The sequence below is a fragment of the Protomyctophum parallelum genome, assembly GCF_964188405.1.
Source record: "Protomyctophum parallelum genome assembly, chromosome: 2".
NCBI classification, from domain to species: Eukaryota; Metazoa; Chordata; class Actinopteri; order Myctophiformes; family Myctophidae; genus Protomyctophum; species Protomyctophum parallelum.
The window spans coordinates 22,006,546-22,032,202 of NC_139699.1; the positions used below are offsets into that span (position 1 = coordinate 22,006,546).

General features: G+C 44.2%; 1 protein-coding gene across 1 annotated transcript in view; it reads right to left on the minus strand.

Moving 5' to 3' along the window:
- Positions 1–25,657, minus strand: part of adam10a (ADAM metallopeptidase domain 10a) — a 145,841-nt gene that overhangs the window by 15,799 nt on the left and 104,385 nt on the right. The window contains exons 5-8 of the mRNA XM_083759534.1: positions 15,876–15,985; positions 12,190–12,357; positions 9,823–9,915; positions 6,952–7,135 (exon numbers count right to left, since the gene is read on the minus strand). Coding sequence (XP_083615660.1) covers positions 6,952–7,135; positions 9,823–9,915; positions 12,190–12,357; positions 15,876–15,985 — 555 coding nt within the window. The remainder of the gene's footprint in view (positions 1–6,951; positions 7,136–9,822; positions 9,916–12,189; positions 12,358–15,875; positions 15,986–25,657) is intronic.

Consider the following 25,657-nt stretch of genomic DNA (forward strand, 5'->3'; position numbering starts at 1 on the left):
AGGTCTTATGGGGCAGGGCTTAGGAAACAGCCAATCGTGACTAGGTCGCTACGACATGATTGGCTACACGAGTGGTGCAGACTCCCATTGGCTTAGGCGGCGTTTCAGACTATTTGCTTATGGGGGCAGTTTTATTTTAAATATTTTCTTGCAACCCATTTTTGTGTCAATTATCTAACGTAATTCTGGTCGCTACACTTCCTATGCCAACCTGGGGGGGGGGGGGGGGGGGGGGCAGCGGACTGACCTCATGCTTGTCAGGTTTCACTATGTTTGAAGAGCACAGATTGGTTCCCTCTACACAAACACAAACAAGTCTTGTTTTTCTCTTGTTGTTAGAAAGACTTTTCATTCTGTAATAATGTCCCATGTTTGGTGGATGTGCTGCACATGCATGCTTCAACTCCCCACCTCGAAGCCTCTTGAAGCAGTGCTCTACCAACGTATTACTGCTGATGATTGGCCATTTCTCGCAGTTCGTAGGGAGCAAGATTGGATTTTATTTATTCATAAGCCCTTGTGTCAGTGGTAACCTTCTTTTGTACCTATCCTCGCTTTCAGAACCAAAGGTTACTGGACAGTGAACACATTCACCCAGGCCATGTGAGAACAGTGAACAAGGAAAGACTGCTTAAGCTCCACACAAATGGAACAACTCCAGGACTCTCTCAATATGGTTTGATTTGTCTCGATAGAGACAATTCAGGGTGCTTCTTGAGGACACACTACATAGTGACTGCACATGTTTCACGTAACACTATATTTATAGCGTCCATGACATCAGAGACACTGGGCTCACTGCTAAAATATCTAAAACCACATATTACACACATAAAGACCCCCAGGAAAGTGTTCTAAATGTTCTAAACATCATTAACACCCCAATCGCCCAGGACGAAGTTCACCATCCTTACTCCTTTCTATTAGTAACGCCCAGCGCCCAGGACAAAGTTTTATCCAAAAGACGAAGTTTATTGATATGAAAACCGATCGCATCGCTCTACAGCCTAGGAGCGCCTGTTGCGCAATCCTCGATGTTGCACAACAGTGGGACGTCATCGAAAATGTTACTCCCCTGTTTAGCCGACGACAACAAAAAATTTAAAACGTTAATAACTCGCGATCTAAATCATCCCGTCCAATTCTAAGAAAAGATCCTGTGTTAGACGGCTCCCCACTGTCCAGTCGCTAGTCGTGTTAGATTTAATCATACCTCCCGTTGTTGTCGATCGCCTTCAGAGTGTTTTGGCTACATTTAGCTGCTACAGCTAACATATATTTCGTGTTAACATATATTTTTTTGTGTCGCTTTAACTCTGGAGATTTTGTATTTGAAGAAGGTTGCCATAGGGCAGGGCAAATAGGCAATAGCTATTTTCCTCCTTGTTTTTATGATACAAAAAAAGAAAAAATCCCAACACCATGAACAGCTCATTATATTATACTACGGTATACCATAATTGCATCCACTCAAAGGAACATGAAAGTGAATTTATCTCACCTGAAAGGCAATTATATTGTGTAATTACAATTTTGAGCAGTTCTACATGGTCAGGCATCCAACAATGTGTTTATGCATGTCCATAAAGTTAGGCTCTGAACCTTCTCTATCGCCTCTAACTACTGTCTTACTTTAGGCTCTGAACCTTCTCTATCGCCTCTAACTACTGTCTTACTTTAGGCTCTGAACCTTCTCTATCGCCTCTAACTACTGTCTTACTTTAGGCTCTGAACCTTCTCTATCGCCTCTAACTACTGTCTTACTTTAGGCTCTGAACCTTCTCTATCGCCTCTAACTACTGTCTTACTTTAGGCTCTGAACCTTCTCTATCGCCTCTAACTACTGTCTTACTTTAGGCTCTGAACCTTCTCTATCGCCTCTAACTACTGTCTTACTTTAGGCTCTGAACCTTCTCTATCGCCTCTAACTACTGTCTTACTTTAGGCTCTGAACCTTCTCTATCGCCTCTAACTACTGTCTTACTTTAGGCTCTGAACCTTCTCTATCGCCTCTAACTACTGTCTTACTTTAGGCTCTGAACCTTCTCTATCGCCTCTAACTACTCTGTCTTACTTTAGGCTCTGAACCTTCTCTATCGCCTCTAACTACTGTCTTACTTTAGGCTCTGAACTACTACTTTAGTTCTGCACGGTGACAGTGACAATGCCAGTATTCAGAGACTTCCTCGACCGTTGATGCGTGAAAAAGCATTTTAGGGTGTCATTTTCATAATAGTCAATACTCATAATATGATCCGCTGTGCTCATGTGCCCTTTGGGGCTCATTTTCCTACACCCGGTTGCTTGTTTCTCTCACAAACATCTGGCGACACGAACACATGATTGGTTGTTGCAGGCTGTGAGGGAGGGAGGGGGAGGGGCCACATCATCATCTCTCATTTCCCATAAACCTACACATCGTCCAGTCATCCACAGGCAACAGCTTCCAGCTATGACACAACATGAGCTCAGCAGAGCACTTAACAGTAAACAATGTGTGTGTGTGTGTGTGTGTGTGTGTGTGTGTGTGTGTGTGTGTGTGTGTGTGTGTGTGTGTGTGTGTGTGTGAGTGTGTGTGTACACCTACGCCCTTTCACTGCAGCTGCTTATGTGCGTAGGCGGCAATTGGTCCAATTCAATAAGAGGCCCATTAGCGGGTTGGAACAGGTTCATTCTTGGTTCACTCTGACCCTACTATGGCATTCAGCACACTTGCTCAGTGCTCGCTCAGTGCTCGCTCAGTGCTCTCTCTCTGTGTCTGTTATTGATTGTTTTTATTTGGGTGGTGTGACTTCTGAACTTGGAGAGCCAAACCAAAAAAAGACTGATGAACTCCATATAAAGTGCCGCGGTTTACAAAAGCCAGTGCTTTATAACGCGTTAAAGTTTAAATGCTGTGATCCCCACCCCCCCCCCCCCCCCCCCCCCCCCCCCCCCCCCCCCCCCCCCCCCCCCCCCATAACATGATACTATGATTAAAAAGCGTACAGAAAGTGTTAAAATTATTTCTTTATGTGGCCACACCCACCAGTTCAATAAGTATGCTGAAGCCACACACAGCTGTGGGAGGGGTTTACGGGAGGGGATGATATTGTGATGTCACTAGAATTGGTGTGTTTCGAATTGGACCTTTTGACTGAAAGGCTTTCAGCTTTCAGGAAGAAAAAAAAATACATAATACGTGACTAAATTTGACTGAGGGAGTGTCATTGTATTTTTGGAAAACAGGGAATCATAGCTTCAAATTGACATATTGGTTGTTCCGTTTGAGTATCAACAACAGAAACAACAAACAGAGCTGCAGAAACGAGCCTGACCAACTGGAAGAAAATAATCTTACATGTAAAACAACAACCTTGTTTGTGTAGGCAGTCAGTTAGTCAGTCTTATAATGAAACTGTTAATTGAGCTATTGTCTATGTCTTCTACGCAGGTATATTTAGTAATCAATTTATAGAAGCAGTAACCCACGCCAGGCATAATCATTTTTACAAGTCTCCACTGTGTGTGTGTGAGACTGTGTGTGTGTGTGTGTGTGACTGTGTGTATGTGTGTGGGGCCTGGGCGTGCGTGCGTGTCAACATGTAAGCGTTTGACAGATTCATTAAGGCCTGTTTGCTTGGGGAGCTGTCACATTGAATCCTTTTAATTCCCTCTGGCATCAACACCTCATTGCTGACAGCAATATGAACTATGAAGCTACATTTATATTCCATGGCATCCCAGGACTATAAGCCAAAACAACAGCTTGCTTGTCGATTCGTTCTTTTGTTGGGAACTAAGCGGCACCACCACCACCAAGTTCAACTGCATCTCACGTGTAAAAAAAACTTTCAAATGCTGTTTTTCTTCGTCCCGCGATGGTGTCGCGCACGCAGACCTCTACGCTCACGCGATTTGAGCTTGTATATCAGTGCGCAACACTGTTGCGCAATGAAGTATAAATGTCTCCTAGGGTGCATCACACAGAGAGAGAAAGAGAGAAGACACAGAGAGAGACAGACCAGTGAGAAAGACACAGAGGCACACGCGTGCACGCACGCTTTCTTTAAGAGTGTGGAGATCAAGAGGAACAATGCTGACAGGACTGAAAAAAACCCCACAAAGTTCAAGATGTTCTAGATGCGTTCCCCTTCTACTCGATCGTCCTTGAAGTAACAATCACACACATCCACAGAAGGAATGAGAGAGGGATGAAACGGAGGCAGACAGCAGGGCGTGTGTGCATGTGTGTGTGTGTGCATGTGTGTTCTGATAAACATCACCACCAGCGAGGAGTCAGTAATTATATTATATTACTGATCTTATGAACCGGGGGGGGGGGGGGGGGGGGTCCCACACACACACACACGCGCGCTCACACACACACAAGACATTGCCTTTTTTTAACACTCAGGGTTAACCCATTATACCAGAGGCCAGAGATTTGGCTGCGGACCCCAGCATCTGATTTTTTTTTTTTTTTGTGCCAGGGATTCAGGAACCCCCAGAAGAGAGGATTTGTGTTAAATAGTCTACTGGAATGTTCATGAACCCAGAAATGGTGGTTAGTATAAACTTTTATGATTCAAATGTCATATATAGGCTTAGACGATGAGATTAAGCTTGGTTTCTAAAAGTTGCACGTTGAGCAATTTGAGTTATTAGCATAATATGTACAGTATATGTACCAATATTATGTACCAATTATCGGCATTTATCATTTCCGCAAAACCTTGAACTTGAACGTTAGCTAGGACAAAAATCACGTCAGATCGGGAGCTGTCGTAGGCTTTGTCCTCGGCTGTTTTTCTGTCGTAGAAAGGCGGAGCAGCATTGACTGACCAGCTGAGAGGCTGTCACAGGCATCTAAACATAATGTATTCACTACTAAAATGTTTATATAAAACTGTATGTATATGGGCTATATGTAAAAAGAAAAAAAAAAAAGGAATAGGCCTACATCAACGATTTGTCTTTGTGTCATATGAAATTGGTAGATTACCAACTTTACAAGCAATTAAAATCGCACAATTAAAACAATGTTGCAAGTTAGATGCTTAAGCCATTTAAACATTTTTGCATGAGAGCATACCGTATGCGAGGATTTGCGCTGCCTGTGCTGGAACCCCCCCCCCCCCTCCTTTCTGGAGTTACATCTCGTTGTTTTAAGGATAAACCCGACGCGTCGCTCGAATGCCAAATGTGTCGTGCCAGCGCAAGTGCAGGGGACCACATCGGAGATAGGTAGGCTAACTCAGCCAGGCTGCCAGCCCACCACCACCACTGTCCACCAGTGCCAGTGCCACATGAGGCTGGTTTAGGCTGCACATTCATATAATTGACAGTTGACAGCCCAGCCACGGTGTCATGGACGGACCACAGTGATACAGACAGACCGACAGACAGGTGAGGAGGAGATGCACTTATTTGCAAAACAGCAGCGTGTGTGTGCGCCTATTTGTTATTTAATTCATGGTTCACATGCAGATTCAGGTTTTCGTTCACTAATATATCTTGTTGTAGGCTATATTAAATTAATAAATACTTTCATAATTTAATATAGGCTACAACTAACATCACACAGCAGGTGTGTAGCATGAGTCAAATGATTGACTGGGCAAATTAGCATGGAGGGGGTGGGGGGGGTAGCGCATCCCCGGCCGATAGGTGTGAGGCAGACAGGGTAGGCCTACAGCTTTATTTAATTCATGCAGGTGTTCGTTCTTTATTTATTTAAGATACAACACACCAGTTAGGCTTGCAAGTTGCGTGTGCATGCGTGCGTCTGTGTGTATGAGAGGGGGAGGGGGGGGGGGGGGGAGGCGGGCAGCAAGGCAAGCGGGGGATTTTTTTTTTCCATCGTGTAACCATGAGTTGTGTGGTCGTATTGCAGTTGTGCATGTCGCAAAAACGAGGGTGAGGCTTGATTTCATAGGGTGTGCCAGATTGATTTCAGCCGTCACATTTATCACTGCTAGGAATGAAATGAAGGAAGGATCAGCTGTTTGCGATCACTTTATAAATGCTGTGGCGACGTGGGTGTACTACAAAACCGACGCTCGAATTTGGGGAAGATTTTACACTCAATTGATAAATGAGGGCCATGTGTGTTCATTGTCAACTGAGATCTCCCCCTCTCTCTCTGTCTGTCTGTCTGTCATACTCTCAGAGGCAATACAGTTACAACTATTCCCTGATTACAACGATTGCCTCGGGACAGCTTGTGCTTATGAAGAGACGTGCGGGGGTGTTTATATAATAGCTAGATTCGGATGACATTAAAAAAAAAGTGTGATGTACAAGTCCTCTTTAACCCATTCAGGACGGGAACCCCTTTTGGTGTTTTAAGCATTATGTTATACTTTAGCTATTTAAAAATTAGCAGATGTACAACTCATACCGCGGCACTGAACTTGTAGGTCTATTTTTGAAAAATAGTGAAAATGTGTTGCAAATTTCGAGTGTAATATTGCATTTATACAACAGTTATCCTTAAAACAACGATTATCGCTGGTGTGTGTGTGTGTGTAGTGTAGGCCTACCTGACAGAGCGCCCACCCAGGCCAAGCCGTGTGTGTGTGTGTGTGCGTGTGTGTGTGTGTAGTGTAGGCCTACCTCACAGAGCGCCCACCCAGGCCAAGCCGTGTGTGTGTGTGTGTGCGTGTGTGTGTGTGTAGTGTAGGCCTACCTCACAGAGCGCCCACCCAGGCCAAGCCGTGTGTGTGTGTGTGTGTGTGCGTGTGTGTGTAGTGTAGGCCTACCTCACAGAGCGCCCACCCAGGCCAAGCCGTGTGTGTGTGTGTGTGTGTGTGCGTGTGTGTGTAGTGTAGGCCTACCTCACAGAGCGCCCACCCAGGCCAAGCCGTGTGTGTGTGTGTGTGTGTGTGTGTGTGCGTGTGTGTGTAGTGTAGGCCTACCTCACAGAGCGCCCACCCAGGCCAAGCCGTGTGTGTGTGTGTGTAGGCCTACCTGACGGAGCGCCCACCCAGGCCAAGCCCAGCACGCCGTCGTCAAAGTCCCGGTCCGTGAACACGTAGGCCAGGCAGTAATCGTCGTGGTTCTGCTCAGAGTTGAGCTCCAGGAACTTCTCCACGCCGATGTTGGCGAAGCGGAACGGGTTGGATTTGTCCTTCTCGTCCAGGGTGGTGTTGATCTGGAGAGAGAGAGAGAGAGAGCTTTGTTTATCTTTGGACCACAATTCTTATATGAGAGGATTTTAAGATGAGCCCATGTTATTCTCCATAGAGAAATTACTTCCGTGAACCAGGGGATGAGCGAGTGAAAACGTGGCACAAATCTTTGAATATATATTCTTTCACAGCAAACATTTTCTTTTTCTTATTTTTTAAACTCAAATGTTTGCAGCTGGGGATCCCTGAAACAACATATTTTAGACAGGGGTCATCGGCGGCCGAATACATAATTTGGGACACTGATATAGAAACATACCGTATGTTTTATTTTTCAGAAAGCTTTCATGATTTAGAAGACATTTTTGCATTTTTTTCTACAGCTAAAATATAACAATGCTTAAAACACCAAAAGGGGTTCCCGTCCTGAATGGTGACTTCCTTTGCACTCAGCCTTCTTGTTGAATAGGGAATCTTAACTGGTTAAGAGCATCTACTACTGTAAACGCCTCGATTGTAAATTGTACAATGGCATACGGCAGGGTTCCCCAATTAATTTTCCTCAAGGGCCATATTTTGACTAGCGTACAAGGCTGGGGGCCGAGTCTGCACGCGCGAGGTCGAGGTCTTGCCCTGAAAATTCATTTTCAGGGCAAGACCCCATTTGAAAAGGATGCCCAGTTTGACATGCATAGGCTACTGACCCCCATTTAATGCCATTTATATCTGGGACCCTTAAAAACAAACAAAAAAAAAAACATTTTTTTTTTTTTTTTTTGGAAATTATTTCATGGGCCACAAGGGGGCGCTCTGTGGGCCGCAAATGGCCCGCGGGCCGCCTATTGGGGTACCCTGGCATACGGTATGTGCAGAGGCGGACTTACCATTGGGCTAGGGTGGGCTGTAGTTATTGTACATCTAGTATTATGGTTAAAACATTGAGAGCTTCTGCTCAGACAGTGACGCTGTGTTGTGGGGTAGCTGTGGAAACCCCTACCCCTGCCTTTTTTTTTATTCCAAAATGAGTTAATAGCACAGGCAGACTCTTCACATACTAGAGCATGTCTGAAATAAGTGTATAAATGTAAATATTAAATAAATGTTTAAACATGTAGCTAGGTGTAATGTTAGAGGCCACAGAAGACATGTAAATATGAAATAAATGCTTAAACATGTAGCTATAGGTGTAATGTTAGAGACCACAGAAATTAACCTTTCAAGCCTGTTTTCTCAACTTGCTGTTTTCTGCAAGACATTACTCTATAAGCCATATCTCCAAAACTGGTGGGTCAAACTGACCAACCAATATGTCAATTTGAAGCTATGATTCCCTGCTTTCATATGACGAAAATTATATACCAATGCACAATGATGCTACAGTGTGAAATCTCTTGTCCAAGCTCTCATGAAACAAAAACTTCCTCCGTCATCTTCCTGAGAGCGAACCAACCTGCACACAAAGTGTTTGGACCGTGAGACTGTGAGTCTCTTGGGGTGATTTGGATTTTGGCACCGGATGGATTGTGAACGCAGCAACGTTTGAAAACTTTTCACAGGAGTTCTTTCATGGAAAAGAGAAAGAGAGCCGAGTCTGAAAACAGCCGCATGGGCCTGGCAAGAAACTAAAGTTGCTCACAATGGAAACCGTTTTCTGAATTCATGTATGTCACCTCTTCAGACTTCTGTCACATACACGACATTTTTCAGGAAATGAAAAAATATATAAAATTTTCAGGAAATGAAGAAAGCCTTATATTTTGAAAACAAAGCAATACTGCCTCATCAAAGGTGGTGTTGTGACTTTATATAGTTTTCAATTACTTCCATGAGAGGGAGAGAGGTGGTGGAATTAGGCGTTTCAGTGGACAGTTTGAGGGTCCAATGGAGTATGGAGTACTTTCCATTGGTTCGATATATTCGAAACAACACACAGGGTGTTCAATAGCACTGATTTATGCAAAAAATAACAAATCTAAAACCTCAAAAGCAACGATATACACACTTCCTGTTTGAGCAGAAAGGGAGATGAGTATTGGACAGTCGATGGTGAGAGAGAGGACCAAAAAAAATTAAATGTTGCTGCCAAGTCTACTGCTGCAAGGTGTTTTCATTGATTTTGGCACACGGCCACGTTGTTCCCAATTAAAACAGCATGCCGGCAGTCATCTGAGCCTAAAGTCTGTGTTGCACCTCACTGGTTTTCAACGTGTGTGTGTGTGTGTGTGTGTGTGTGTTTTTGGGGGGGGGGGGGAACTGGACAATGGAAATAAATCAATAAAATACATAAATGTTATTAAAGCAGCAAGCACCATTGTAAACCTTTTTTAAATGAATAAAATTTAATTTTGTCCAGTCTGTGCAGTAGAGTACAGTACAGTTTATACAATTGGCGCGGTTGTGTTCGGTCTCCCTGACCTTTGCATGCTCTATTAGCACAATGGTTAAAAAACAACAAAGAAAAAAATACATTTCAGCACTTGGGGCAGGAAACCATGCAGGGTTCAAATCCGGGGTAGAAGAGGAAAGTTACATAGTGCAGCTGAAATAGCAGACCTACAAGCTCGTAGCGCAGCACTAGCTTGTAGATCTGCTATTTTCCAACAGCTAAAGCATAACATAATGCTTTAAAACACCAAAAGGGGTTCCCTTCCCGTCCAGAATGGGATGGAACTTAATGTTGGGGTGTTGTGAGTGTGTGTTTAACACTCACCCTGATCCTCTTCACCATGAAGCTGATGTTCCGGATGCCCTGGAAGTCTGTGGTCTGATAGATGGAGTCGATGGCCTTCACATGGCTGGAGATCTGCAGAGGAAATACTGGCGTTACAATTCACCCTTTGTCAAGTCCCGCCCATGGTTGTGCCCCTCTTCGCACCCATTGGTTGCCGTTTCGTGGTTGGACAAAAACATATTTCTCTCCATCCACTACCATTGAAATAACGTGTTTTTCAGTTGCTTCGTATTGATATTCTGTGCATTCAGTTCTTATTTTAAACTTGGTATCAGTAAAAAGGAACATCACAGGTGCAGCATGGTGACTGCAGGGCATATCATGTTTGTTTTTAGTTTTTCCAAAAATGATGTTTTAGCAAATTCAACATAAACAAGGCGGAACCATGGCGGAACAAGGCAGAAAGATCCTGCTGGTTAGTCAGTCAGGGACCAATCAGAAGGCTGAAAAATGGTGAATTATGTTGAGTTCACATTGCCCAGCGCGTGGCACAAAACCATTAGATTCAAGTTTATTTATTATTTACAAGGAGAAAAAAAAAAAAAAAAAAACGGCCTGAAAAACGCTGAACACCCCTGGTCTATGAAAACGCTGAACACCCCTGGTCTATGAAAATGAGCGATTCATACTTTTTCCAGATCACAGAGTACTTTGCCTGTTGAACTCCATAGTGGGCGACTATGGAGTTCTACACTACACAGGCAGTGTGTTTTAACAGCCGGGAGCACAACGTCCACTCTGGGCGATAGAAATCTCTTGGTGCATTTATAGTTAGATGTCCTCGTACAGGTGTGGAAGGTAAACAAAGCAACACATTAATTTCATTGGCCATCACCGAATGTCGTTCAAAACATAAAATATTTGTTTTTTGTTCCTCCGCCCACATTTCGACTATCGCCTGTTCGCCTGCTATCGCCGGGAGTTGCAGGGTCCCGCATAGACGAATAATGCACTTCCGGAAAATTCGTCTGGCTGTCGCCCACCGAGACAGGAACCTCAAATCTACATTGCACCGCCGATCCGACAGATATTCCCATCTCAGCCTGTCCTCTCAAAAGCCAATTTTAACATAGGATAAAAAGATATAGAAGGAGATACTTTGTCAATGAAATTCGTGAGGTTCTTCTGATCTTACCAACGTCAAGGACAACTTTCCAATGAGTCCAATAAAATGTTGTTGGTACAGGTAATCCCCCCCCCCCATAAAACTCTAAAAGAAAAATAAACCCTTAAAGGGACACTTCACCCTTTTTGCAAAAGAATATATGTTAATGACGTTTAGAAGCTTTAGATCACTTTCCTGGGGGTATTTATGTGTGTAATATGTGGTTTTAGTTATTTTAGATTGTAGCAGTGAGCCTGTTGACTCTGATGTCATGGACACTGGTCTCACTACCTTCCTGGACTACAATTCCCATAATTCTTTGGTGCACTGCACCTCCTTGTGGATAGGGGGAGAGCTGTCTTACTGAGACAACATGTAGTCCAGGAAGGAAGTGAGCCCAGTGTCCATGACATCAGAGACAACAGGCTCACTGCTACAATCTAAAATATCTAAAACCACATATTACACACAAAAAGACCCCCAGGAAAGTGTTCTAAAGCTTCTAAACGTCATTAACATATATTTTTTTGCAAAAAGGGTGAAGTGTCCCTTTAACTGTGTGTGAGTCCTCATTTCAACCCACCAGATGAGTTAGTAAGTTAATCCACTCTCCTAATTGGCCCCTGACACAGCTGCTGTCAGCCCTTTGTACATCCAACTGTTGGCAGTGGCACTCCGTGCCGTCCGTCCAGCCAACAGTCCTTCCTGCAAGGCAGCACGGGCAGGGGTGGGAAAAGTACTCCATTGTTTCACTTTAACACAATCATTCCCGGGATTCCTTCAAAATAGGAGCTGATTGTACTTAAAGATGGAGTGCGAACAATTTTTGTATTTTTCCAGTTTTTCATGTGTCTATGAGGTTACAGTACTTCTTTAGACACCCTGGAGTCGTTTTTATGTGCAATGGTGTATTAACCTTTTATTTAGGGTTTCTTCCTGGAGGCTGAACCCTTGACAGTCAAACGGGCCAATGAAATAAACAGTAATATAGTGACATCACACTATCAGCCCCTCCCCTAACCCCTCCCCCTTTATCATACAACTACAGCTGTGGGTGTGGCTTCAGTTCAGGTGGATCACCACCCATCACATTTTTCTTTCATTTCTGACATTACTGAAAGAAATCATTGGATTTAGCAAAAACAGAGTTAGAAAATAATAGTTATCGAAACATGTTTTTTTAGGGGAATGTTTATTTTTATTTTTATGTTCCAATAAGGCAAACGGGTGCTCTGTAGTACCTGAGCGATGACAGCCTCCCTGGTGCCGTAGTACTTGAAGAAGAGGTGGTCGGTCTGGATGAAGAGCTGACATGTGTTCTTCTCAGCGCCCGCTGCTCTCCTCTTCCTCCGTAGCACCAGAGGACCCTGGTGGTGGTCTCTGTCCTCCATCAGCACGCTGTTCAGTTCCTGATACACACACACACACACACACACACACACACACACACACACACACACACACACACACACACACACACACACACACACACACACACAGTGGCCTTGTGGTTAGTGTCCGCCCTGAAACTGGGAGGTCGGGGTTCGATCTCCGGCCGGGCCATACCAAAGACAAATGGCTCCCTGCTTGGCACTCAGCATCAAAGGGTTGGATTGGGGGGTCAGTCCCTGCTTGGCACTCAGCATCAAAGGGTTGGATTGGGGGTCAAATCAACTAATCAAATGATTCCCGAGCACGGCATGGCTGCAGCTCACCGCTCCAAGAGATGGGTCAAATGCGGAGAACAAATTTCAGTGCGGTAACGTGTGTGACAAATCGTACGACTTTGACTTAACGCACACACACACACACACACGCACGGACACACGTTTTAGTCTAGTTTAAGTTGACCATCCTAACATTTGCGCTCGGGGTGGCGCAGTGAGAAAGTCCCTGACCACCATAAGTAAGAGTATCAATTACGGCACTGTAGAAATACTCTGTTACACAAGTAAAAGTCCGGAATGCATAACTAGTACTAGTACAAAAGTCATCAAAATGTACTGTACCGATTCCATGCCGTTACCATGTAGGTGGGATCGTGAGGCTAGTGCCAGTGAAATGCGCTAGCCTCATAAGCAAAGAAGAAGAGCCACATCCACCCCGACCCAGAAGTGATATCCCTCCATATCTGTAGTGTAGCCTCAGCCTAGGCTGTGGTACAGAACCAACTAACAGACAATTAATTCCCTCAGCGCGAGCTCGGATTAATGATTTAAACATTCACATGGGGAGGACGTACTTTACACGCACGCACACACGCACACACACAAAGCCCGAACCACTTGAGAACAACTGCTTTAAGTAGTACAATAAAGCAATTTAGTAAATTATATAAAATAAAATCAATTTTATTTTATTTTGCGTTGATTCCTTGATACAGTATATATTACAACAAAAATTATACCAAAAACAAAACAAAAAACTAACTAACCAGAAAAAGTAATCGAGAGAGAAATTGCCAAAAGAGCCCTATTCCTGGAGCTCAGTCAGTCAGTCAGTCAGTCGCTCAGGAGTTCATTCTGGGAATATTCCGGGCAGGCGGGCGGGCAGGCATGACTCACCCTCCCCTGTCAGATTATTATACCTCTCGGAACAGCAAAATGATGTCACCTCATCTCCCGCGCTCGCTCCTCGTCTGTTCCACAACGAGTCACAGCTTGGCAGGACGGTGACACAGCAGATAATGTCAAGCCGACCGTCAGCCAGCCAGCCAGGGGGGCCCAGTCTATATACGGTTTAATATGGCCTCTGTCGTCAGCCAGCCAGGGGGCCCAGACTATATACTGTTCAATATGGCCTCTGTCGTCAGCCAGCCAGGGGGCCCAGACTATATACTGTTTAATATGGCCTCTGTCGTCAGCCAGCCAGCCAGGGGGCCCAGACTATATACTGTTTAATATCATCAGGCAGTTAGCCAGGGGGGCCCAGACTATATACTGTTCAATATGGCCTCTGTCGTCAGGCAGCCAGGGGGCCCAGACTATATACTGTTTAATATGGCTTCTGTCGTCAGCCAGTCAGCCAGGGGGGCCCAGACTATATACAGTTCAATATGGCTTCTGTCGTCAGCCAGCCAGGGGGGCCAGACTATATACTGTTCAATATGGCCTCTGTCGTCAGCCAGCCAGGGGGCCCAGACTATATACTGTTCAATATGGCTTCTGTCGTCAGCCAGCCAGGGGGCCCAGACTATATACTGTTCAATATGGCTTCTGTCGTCAGCCAGTCAGCCAGGGGGCCCAGACTATATACTGTTCAATATGGCTTCTGTCGTCAGCCAGTCAGCCAGCCAGTTGATGACATTTAGCCTCTCAGACCCAAAACTGAAAAGAGCGTAAAATGATATTTCATTTAATTTTACGCTCTCAGGAGTTAAAGATCTACAGTGTAAGGGTCCATATGGTTAACAACTCTCCATCATTTAACTACAGTAATAGGGGGACCACCTGGAACCCCCTCAATGACCACTGGTGGTCCCCGGACCACTGGTTGAAAACCACTGCTGTAGTGAGATCAATTTAGAATATGGAGATAAGAGGTTTCTGCCCGACAGCAATGCTATTCCACCCGCAACACCTCCATGTCACATCGTCCTCCATGTCACAATGACACTGGTGTTATTCCAGCTCAGTGTTTCTCAAAGTGGGGTCCGCAGACCCCTAGTGGACGAGTTTTTCAGAAAACCGACGGAAAAACACAGCGTGCAGGGACTTAAGTCTGAATTTTCATTTAGTTTCACTTCATTATTCAGACTGAAAGCGCTCCCCACGGCAGCAGTTTTTGGAATGGGCGTTGTCAAAGTGGCAGTCTTCGGCGATTGGTTCATACCAACCAATCAGAATAGTATAGGAAAGCAGATAACGTTGTCAATAATGTGGCTATTGCTAACCCGGTTGCTAACCAAACAAACACAGCCAACGAGCGCTACTAGCATGTAAACAAAAACAGTAAAATATGTCGGATGATTATAAAATCGTTTCTGTAAAGAATCTATTTATCATACGTCAATATAATAGCCAGATTGATACGGTACGGTCGTGAGTCACCGCAGTGGGGGCAGCCATGTTTGTTGTTTGATGCTGTCGAGTGATAACCTGACGCTGCCAGATCCAAAGAAGCTTGCTACACAAATTTGTTTCACAGCTTATTGGGATCTGGGATCGCGGAAGCAAATTCGATGACGGGGCTGTTCCTTTTTTTCAAGATACTTGGTAGATGATTGGATGGGACCGTCTGTCTATCACCGTGTGGGCGTGCAAACACAACCAATCATATTGACGTGTCTATATAGCTTCACATCCGGTTTCGCACATATCCCGCCCTTAGCTCACGCTGATTGGTCCGGTACGGAACGGTTTTTTTCAGCTCAACTCCCTGAGAGATTCCAGATGAGTGCTGTGTTGGGGAACATGGTTACCCAATACCGCCCTCATCTGGCAGCGTCAGGTTAGTCGAGTGACGGGGTGGTGGCCAATCAGCTGCTGCGATCACATTTTCGATCGAGACTGACGCCGCCGTAGGCAGAGTCTCCAGACCTGACATAATTTTATAATGGTAGCGATTCAGGGCTGGAGCCAGGCTAGTTCCAGGTGGGACCCCCACTGTCCCCAGCTAAAACATTGGTAGTTACCAAATGGACCCTTACAGGTCTATGACTCAGAGAGTGTTCATTTTCACAGCAACATTTTATCTAGTTTTAGTCAAGTCTTCCATCAAGGCCCGCCTAAATACATTTAGGTCGACTGAATCAACTGTAGATCTAGTCGACTAAAATCTTATGATATTTAGTCGACTAAAAATATAACTATTCAGAGGACTAAAATACGACTAAAACTAACTACATAAAAGTCAACACTAGTGTGTGTGTGTGTGTGTGTGTGTGTGTGTGCGTGTGTGTGTGTGCGTGCGTGCGTCACAGACTCACCGCCACCGGGTCCTCCTCCTCCTCCACAGCCGACGCCTGGTATTTCTTCATCCTCTCGAACACCGTGTGGTCGGCACAGCCACCCTCTGCGCCGTACTTATGAGGATAATCTGGTTAGAGCGGCAGAGAGAGAGAGAAAGAGAGAGAGAGAGAGAGAGAGAGAGGGCGATGAGGAGCAGACCATTAGGCAGGGCTCACATTCAATTACGGATCATTGTCAGAATTAGAACCGCACAACTAACGGCAAAGGCTCGCCGACTCTGTGACAAATCATTATGCCAGCTCTCCGCTGGCTTCACAGCCAGAGGGACAGAGAGAGTGTGAGAGAGAGAGAGAGAGAGAGAGAGAGAGAGAGAGAGAGAGAGAGAGAGAGAGAGTCAGAGGATATTAATAAAATCTGTAAACATTTCTTACATTTCTTGTTTGTAAAGGTGTCTACTAACATATCCCACATTGGTTTCTATTCAACCACCCTAGGCACAATGTTCTAAATTCCATTTTGCATTAAGTAGCATGTGACCTGTCAAACTAGGGTGTTTACATTATACTGAATGCATTCCAAGCATTAGTTTTGCACGAAAAACACTCCTTGGGCTAAAAACGGCCATTGCCGTCATCACAAATGTGATGAGGTCATCACATTTGGGCACATTTGGGCAAGTGGCTATGGCCGGATTTAGCCCAAGGAGTGTTTTTTTGTGCAAAACTTGACTTACAGTAAGCAAGAACAGAAAACATGGCAATATAATAAAAATAATCATCATGAATCATACGTAAGCTGCATTCGACGACGTCTGGTCTAATGCAGTGATTGTGTAGGTCTAAAAAACTGCAGTTTGGCCGAGTTTGTTCACTTCTCAAACGCCGACATAAAGTTGTGCGGTGAACTATACACCTGTCATTTAGAAGCATCCCTTCCTTTTTAGAGCTTCTCGACGTGTACCAGAGGGAGTTAAATAATATGATGGGATGCAGCATGCAGCATCATTGTATTTGTTTTGTTCAGGCTGCAGCCAACATTATGGATAAAATGTTTTCATCCTTATTCAGCAGCCACAAGCCCGCTCGTCCATACCATCCATTATCCACGGCAGTTTGACAGTGTCATAGCAGTGCTTGCCAAAAAAAGACAAGAAAAAAAAAATACCCCACTATATTCAATAGTTTGTGGACAAATGCACTGGATTCTGGCTGTTCTGTGTATTAACACCATTCTTGCTAAGGACGTACTGTACACATACATACACGTCTTTTAAACCACGGGGTGCCAAAGACGTGTATAGGCATTCTTTGGTCATTTTGATTGATAAAATAAATGGGTTGGCCTCTCCTTCTGCACCGTACTCCTTGTTGATTCACGCATGCGCAGTGCCATTCACTTCCTTGTTTACGGCTCCAAAAGAATGGCTCGTATCTCCTAATCTAGGGAACTCACTTCATGGTTTTTACCCGTTTTCATTTCTGACTTCAGCATGCCTCTCGTTTGGAATATTAACGCTTCCAGAGAGACTTTAGCATGACCAGCGCCGAGGTAAGAATGGAACATTATGCCGGTTTTGGGGGGGAAGGCGGGGATTTTCAAAGAAAAATCGGCCATATCTGCCGACACTCTATAGCGCATATATTTTTAAATATGTGACGCATTGTGAGCTTGTAGATCTGCTATTTTCAAATGGCCAAAATGTATAGAGCTGACGTTGGTAATGTATGTTTTGTTAAAATAATCAAAGTAACTAGTAACTAAAGTGTTAAAATAAATGCAGTGGAGTAAAAGTACAATATTAGCCTCCGAGATGTAGGTTATAGTAGGAGTAGAAGTAAAATAATTGGAAATTGGAATTACTCAAGCAAAGTACAAATACCTCAAAATTTTAATTAAGTAAATGTAAATGGGCATGCAGATAAGTTGAGTAAATGTTGGTTCTTTGTTCTGTGAACCAGCGAGGCTACACATACTGTAGACGTGTGGAGAATGTGGGGATGGGTATAACAACTACATTGGGAGACAAAGGGCACAAATTAATTGGCTACTCTAAATTTAGAAGCGAAAAATAAATTGGGTGCAGTGTGAGGGCTGGTGAAGGAACCTGAAGGTGTGCTGCTTTTTTTTAAAGATTTGTTTTTGGCTTTTTGCCTTTATTGATAGTATCAAGTGAAGACTGACAGGAAAGAGGGAGAGAGAGAGAGAGAGAAGGGGAGAGACACGCAGCTAAAGGTCGTCATGAACGGGACTCGAACAGGAGTCAGAGCCAGAGCCTATATATGTGGCATGCGCCTGGACCGCTAGGCCAGCGGGCGCCCAGATTGTGACGGTGTCAAGGAAGGCCCTTTCAGACTGGGAGCGGGTGACGCAGGCGTCGCCCGCAATCACAACATGACTTTACAGGGTACACAATATGTTATAAAAATTGAACTTTCAATACCTCATAACTAGGGATGTGCCGATCAGACATTTTGGCCGATATCGATATCCGTTACAATTAATTGCTGTTATGGCCGATGTCGATACGATCTCATTCTGTATTGAATTTTTTTTATAATTTTGTCCATTCTGAAAAATACATGTAACAGGGTATCTGCACTGCAGGCTTAGGCCCTAGCGGGGTTGTACTCGCCCCCTCCTTGTTTTTTTGCTCATTGTGAGCTTGGCGATCTGCAAAGCTTTACCGTGATAAAGAAAACAGAAAAGACACTAGTATAAATCCCTGAGGGACTTTAACCCCTAAACCCGCCAGGATTGACCCCCGTTGAACCTTTATTTTGAAGAGCCAAAAACCAGCGACCGGATGTTATGATGTAATACTAGTGTGTGCATGTGCATGTGCATGTGCGTGTGCGTGTGCATGTGCGTGTGCATGTGCGTGTGTGTGTGTTGTCGCATATCACTTCCAGTCTGCCGATGAGAGCAGAGAAAATATCATTGCGAGGATCACAGCGTCGGCTATCTGCCGTGGAATAAGACTTAATTGTTTTGACCAGAAACGCCATCTGGGACAAGGAATTGGGAGATAAAAGCGATTGGAAGAAACAGAATGGGTGCGGCTGCACGAGAAATCCAAAATGGCGCCAACGTGAGTAGCATCTCGACTCGATCGATTCAAATCACCATAAAGGACCAATTCACGTAGATCTACGGGATTGGCGCCGGGCCAGATTAATCCAAAACACGGAGAAAGGGTAGAGTGGCTAAAAACGTAACTTTCAATACCCTAGCAATTCATTAAGCAATGAATTAATTCAGCAGTTAAGCAATTCATTTATATTTTAACACTATAAACTTCTCAGCCCTATATCCACGTAGTCCAAGTTACCAAGTATAGCCTGCATACATTGTGTGCACATTGCCACACAAGAACAAGACACAATGCCTCCTACTGTTGCCCTCTTCATAAAAAACACAACAATGGCCATCACTAGGCCCATAAACATGTGGTTCTCTGCCATCTGTAGCCACTCTGTCTGCCCGCTGTTAGGCCTCTCTCTCTGGGGCGGGGAGCACGGTGATAAGACGTTACATGTACCAAGCTCTGTCAGCACAGCTCTGTCAGCACGCGGCACTGCTTAGCAGAAAGTAATGGAGAGGCAAGAGCACATGCTGGCTATTCTCAAACTGTTTTTTAGAGACCTGAGGCCGATTGTACAACATGTCAGTGGTAAAGATCAGTGGTTCTCTAAACGTTTCCGTGCCCCTCGAGGACCCCTCAAATTCATAATATCTCTCTGCTGTCGAGAAGAAACCTCCCGACTCCAAAATGTTCATTTTTCAGCAAATGAAAAATATACATTTTTCAGGAAATTAAGAAGACCGTATATTTTGAAAACAAAGCAATACAGCCTCATTAGACTTGGTGGTGTGACTTTATATATTATCAATTACTTCCATGAGAGGGGGAGAGGTGGTGGAGTTAGCTGTTTTAGCTGACAGTTTGAGGGTCCAATGGAGGTTTTGTCCAAAGCGTTTTTGGTTAAATATTTTCTAAACAACACACAGATGTAAAGGGTGTTCGATAGCACTGATTTATGCAAAAAATAAAAATAAAACCAAAATGGAGTTAGGTGGTTGCCTCCCGACAGCAACGATAGATTTGACAGAAAGCTTGTAGACCTTCTACAGCCGTGGTTTACAACCAGGGGTCCTTGAGAGGGTACCAGGTGGTCCCCAGCTAAATGATGGAGAGTTGGTAACCAAATGGACCCATATAGATATTTAACTCTTGAATGAAAAATGAAAGGAAATGTTCATTAGGTCTCATTTTACGCACTCAAGAGTTAAATTATTGTTAAACACCTGCATTACTTAATTTACAAGAAGTCTACACAATTAGAGAATGCAGAAGAAATGTTATTCTTGATCATTGTTTGCTTGTTCTCTCTCCTAATGGTACCACGTCAATACAGCATGGAATTGTGGACAAAAAACGACAACAATATATCCAAAGTCGTGGGTCTGAGAGTCTAAATGTTATCAAAATGATGGTTCCGTGGATCAAATGCCAAATAAATAATGGACCTTGATATGAAAAGGGTTGAAAAATCATGAATAATTTTGGTGGCCGTTCAGAACCCAACATACTCTCGCTCGGTATTATTGGCAACGGAGAAAAAAAAAACTATCAGCGACATATGTATTTCAGTCAACACGTTTCACATTCATATTTGCCTTTCATTTCCGGGTGTTATTAAAGTATTATTTTTAGTGTGTTGACTAAGCCTTGTGGGATGTGAATCCATTTGCTGGCAGTAGATTAATTCATTTCAGGAAAGACTTCCTTCTATTTTCGACTAGCGCGCTGCATGTGTTTTTTGACTCCACTATTTATAGGCCCACCTCCAGTGGTGCACGGTAACTAAGCAGGCTACATCTACTCAAGCACTGTGCTCAACCCATTCAGGACATGAACCCCTTTTGGTGATTTCACTTTTAAGCAATGTCATTCTTTAGCTAATGAAAAATAGCAGATCTACACGGCACTACGAGCTTGTAGATCTGCTATTTTTGAGTGGTGCAACCACTCCTATAGACAGCTATGTGTGTGTCTGTGTACCTGTGTCCCTGTGTCCGAGCACAAAAATATATAGAGAACCCCAGGAAAGTGTTCTAAATCTTAGTTCTAAACAACATTAACATATATTTTTTAGCAAAAAGGGTGAGTTGTCCCTTAACATGTGATGTGAGTAATTCTTCCATCACTGTCCACCACTCCCCCAAGGCTCTCATCTATCACACGCACGCACGCACGCAAGCACGTTTTGAGCCCCGTGTGTATATGTTTATAACGAGAGACAGTGAAGAACAGTTATGGAATGTGGGGGTAGGTACAGAGAGGGATAGTGCATATTGGGTCTTCCAGAGCGAAGCCCATGAACTTGACATATAGAAGAAGATGGAATCAATAATGCTGCCTTACTTTGGAGATATATAGCTCCACACTCCACTAGAACACGGCTTCTGTCAGCCATAAAATAACAACACTCGTCCAGTTGACTTGACACAGCTGCTTGGAGAGCCAAAACGGAGTCTCTGAAACGGTTTTGACACTTTACCTTATCGTTAAAAGTCGTGGAGCGAAGCCGTATTCTTCCCCCGCGAGCAAAGTTCCCGCAGATGAGCCGTTCGATCCACTGAATTCCCCATGTTTTAAAATCCAATTCCGAAGTCTTATGAATTCCATATTATCCGTGTTGTTTTGAAGTGTGCCGTTAAACCCCAATTTCCATATAAACTTATATATTACCTTTTTTTTTAAAGTGTCCTCGCAGAAAATACTCAAAGCCTTGGGTTTGTGGAAAACGGCTCACGCAATGATGTCATATCGTCTCACAGGTATGCATGTCCAAAACTTAATTTACAGGATTCAAATGAGAAGTTCGAAACGGTACTGCTACTTTTGTGTGACGCTGTATAGGTAGTAGGGTTAACGATGGCCGAGATTAGCTGCTCACGGACACACAGACGGACACACGGACGGACGGACACACACACGGACGGACGGACGGACGGAGTGCAAAACATACTCTCCCCCCATGCCTTCGGCCTGGTGGAGACAATGAATAGTGCAGGTAGAAGGCACAATCCACTATTAATTAGGGTGGCCATAAGGGGGTTTTAATCCAAAAAAAGTTAGAATATGGATATGGAGATAAGATGTTTCTTGCCCGACACGCAGCAACGACGCACGCGGGTGCATTCACCCCTCAACGTCTTCTGACAGACATACTAGAGGTTGGAACATGCATCCAGCGAGCCCAACCCAGTAGTCACTTTTTAGTGGCACCACACAAAGCCACGGGTGAACATGTACTTTAATCCGGTCATTTACACGGACCACTCACCAACCTTAATCTGCCTCCCACTATTACACCCCAAACCCCAAACCTAAACATAACCGCAAGCACGTCGCAACACATGGACTGCCTGACACTAGTATTTTTGGATAAGTAGTGCACTTCCCAAATGGAATTAATCATTTTCCACACAGGCAGGTATGCAAATTCAGCAGAACCGTTCTTCCAGCTATAGGTAAAATGTGCTAGTGGAAGAATAAAGCCTTGTTCCAATCTCCAGGACCTAAACACTTGCCCCATTAACACCTGAAACGCATCTGTGTCACCTTAGCTTTTAACCACTTGTCTTAAATCATTATTTAAATCATTATTTTAAACTTTAGCTGTTGAACAATAGCAGATATACAAGCTTGTAGCACGGTGCAATTTTATTTTTTTGAAAAATCATGAAAATGTGGCATGAATCTTTGAATAATATATTCTCTCACTGCAAACATTTTTAACTCAACTATTTGGGGGTCCCTGGAACAACATATTTTCAGATGGGGGGGGGGTCGGTGGCCGTGAAAAAGTGTAAGAACCACTGACCTCGAAACATAGGTTTTTCAGGAAACTGTTGTATGTATTAGGATTTTTATATGTTATAGTCCTCATGTCTAAATGGGTTAAGAACCATTTCAGACACCATGTGTGTCTCGAGGGCTACCAGGTCAATAAAACAGAGACCTCACTCAGCAGGAAAACACACATAACAAGAGGCATTTATATTCAATAATGGCCGGGGGGATCATGGAATTGCACATCAGAATCACTATCGGCATATTACGTGCAATAGGCTGTACTGAATGCCTCGTTGACCTATTCTTATTGTTCCACAGTCATCTAACGTAAAGGGCAACTCACACTGAAATCTTTTAGTGGAAATCCCTGCAGAATTGCATATGCATGCATACTGTATATAGGCTTGTACATCAAACAAAAGTACACGTTCCATATGGCAGAATGGAAAAGAAAGACAAGTAACAATTTAACATGGATAGTTTGATATCAAGGACCACTTTCATATAGACAATTATTTTCATGTACTGATTAATAATGCATTAACCCACAATGTATATGGAATTTTACTCCCTTTATACGTTCATAATGGGGATATATTGTTGTCCCGTTTTTTGAAAATGTCATTTGCTTCTTCTCCACTGTATATTTGGAAGTTATTTATAAGTAGGTTATTTAAAAGTAACTAATTGTTCCTATAAGTAAATAATTGTTCCTCTAAACTTTGTCAATGAGACGGACACAAAGGTGTGAAAACCCGCTGTAATAAAAAAGAATCCTGGCATGAAAAGGACCTTTTGATCAGATTTATAAAGACAGACATTTGCCATATTCTGGTTATATAATATAGCCATGTCTCAATCATTGTGGACTGGCCACACCTGCGGCAGCCTGCAGTCCTGACACATACAGTACACGACCATTAGGCACCATTAGGTTGTGAATCTTTATTTATAGCCTCCGTACCATTAGTTCAGCACTTTAACCCATTCTGGGCAGGAACCCCTGTTGGTGTTTTAAGCATTATGTTATACTTTAGCTTTTGAAAAATAGCAGATCTACAACCTCATAACGCGGCACCGAGTGCCACGCTACAAGCTTGTAGATCTGCTATTTTAGAAAAATCGTGAAAATGCGTTGCAAATCTTTGAATATAAATGCTTTCAGAGTGAATGTTTTGGGGGGGGGGGGGGGGGGCCAAATACATAATTAATGTTTGGGGGTCCTTGACATGAATATTTTGAGAACCACTGACAGAAACATTGTCAGGATTTAGAAGACATTTGTAGAATCGTCCTCAGGTCGAAATGGGTCAACAGTACATGCACGAATGCTGCAGCGGCTCCTTCCATTGGTCCATCAATGATCACAAGAACAGTCTTGATAAACTGAGTTATGCAGAATATGCATGCTGGTGTTCAAGTGCATGGTTGAGTGGTTAATTCATAATGTAATTTGTACATTTGGGTTATGGGGAGACACCAAATTCCTCTTTTTTGGGTCTGGAGCTGAAGATTTGTTTCGTAACCCCTGTTCTCTTGCATTGGAAACCCCTGTTCTCTTGCATTAGAAACCCCTGTTCTCTTGCATTGGAAACCCCTGTTCTCTTGCACAACTTGATGAGAGGTGGTGTTTAATGTTTATGTAGTGATGCGTACGTCGTAGTACATTCTATGTGCAGCACGCATGAGCATTGATATTGGCCTGTTGACTTCAGCTTGGCAGCTGCTTTGAGAAGGGCAATGCTGGCACAGCAACATTAAGGGTCCATTGCTTTGATGGAAAAGGTCTATATATAGAACTAAAAGGGGGGCAGAGGACCTGCTCCCATATGGCACCCAACATGCACACGGTGCTGAGGAGAGGAAAAAGGAAAGGAAAGGTACTATGTTTACCCAGGGTAACTGGACTAAGCTCAATAACTTGTTTACAGCCAGGCCCTGCTCATAGAACATTTCATGGTAGAGGTTCAATGCCTTGTCCAAGGGCACTTCAGCGGTGGTAATTTTAACGTGCCGGTCCGGGGGTACGAACTAGCGACCTTCCGATATCAAGACCGCTCCGCAAACCGTTCGGCCACCGCTGCCAGACTGCTTTTGCACGGTGGTTGCAGAAGCTTGTGCTTGAGGCTCTATGAGAATGCATCTGTCATCTGCAAGTCCCTTTGGATATATCAGCTCTTTTTTTATATATATTTTTTATCCCACGATTTTGTAACCCATTTTCACCCCTGTGTCAATCATCTAATGTGATCCTGGGCTCTACACACCCTCCGCCAACCTGGGGAGAGCAACGGACTTAACTCATGCTTCCTTCATGCTTGAGTGTCCAAGTTGCTCCTTTACACCTGACAGGGGGGAGTTTCCCTGGTTGGACGTAGTGCGTGGAAGGAACACGTTATTCCAACCAGTTCCTTTCCCCTCCATCAGGCGCCCCGGCTGGCCAGGGGGAGGCAGTTTAGAGACCAGGATTACTGCATGTTTTTTGTGAGGGTATCTACCCTAGGGGACACGGGGAGAACATGCAAACTCCACACAGAAAGGCCCTTTCGCCAACCCCGCCTTCGGGTATGGGCACTGATGACGCGGAGGAGGAAACACGCCGCCAGCACCCACAGCGCCCCGAGCGGGAATCGAACCCAGGACCTTCTAGCTGTGAGGCAACAGCACTACCAACTGTGCCACCGTGCCCCCGATATATCAGCTCATTGTGTGTGTGTGTTTTTTTAATTATCTTGGCAGTGGCACAAATCAAACCTGCCTGTGACTTGTAGCGTGAAATCTGAACCCGAGTGGGTAATCCTAAAACCTGGCGGCTGGTGGGGTTTCTATTTTCTGCTGCGACTACTGTACACACGCCAGGGCTGTACTATGTATGTCCTCCATGGTTCCCATAGCCTGGGAAGACCACAGGGGTGGTGTGAGGTGAGGAGGCCTTGT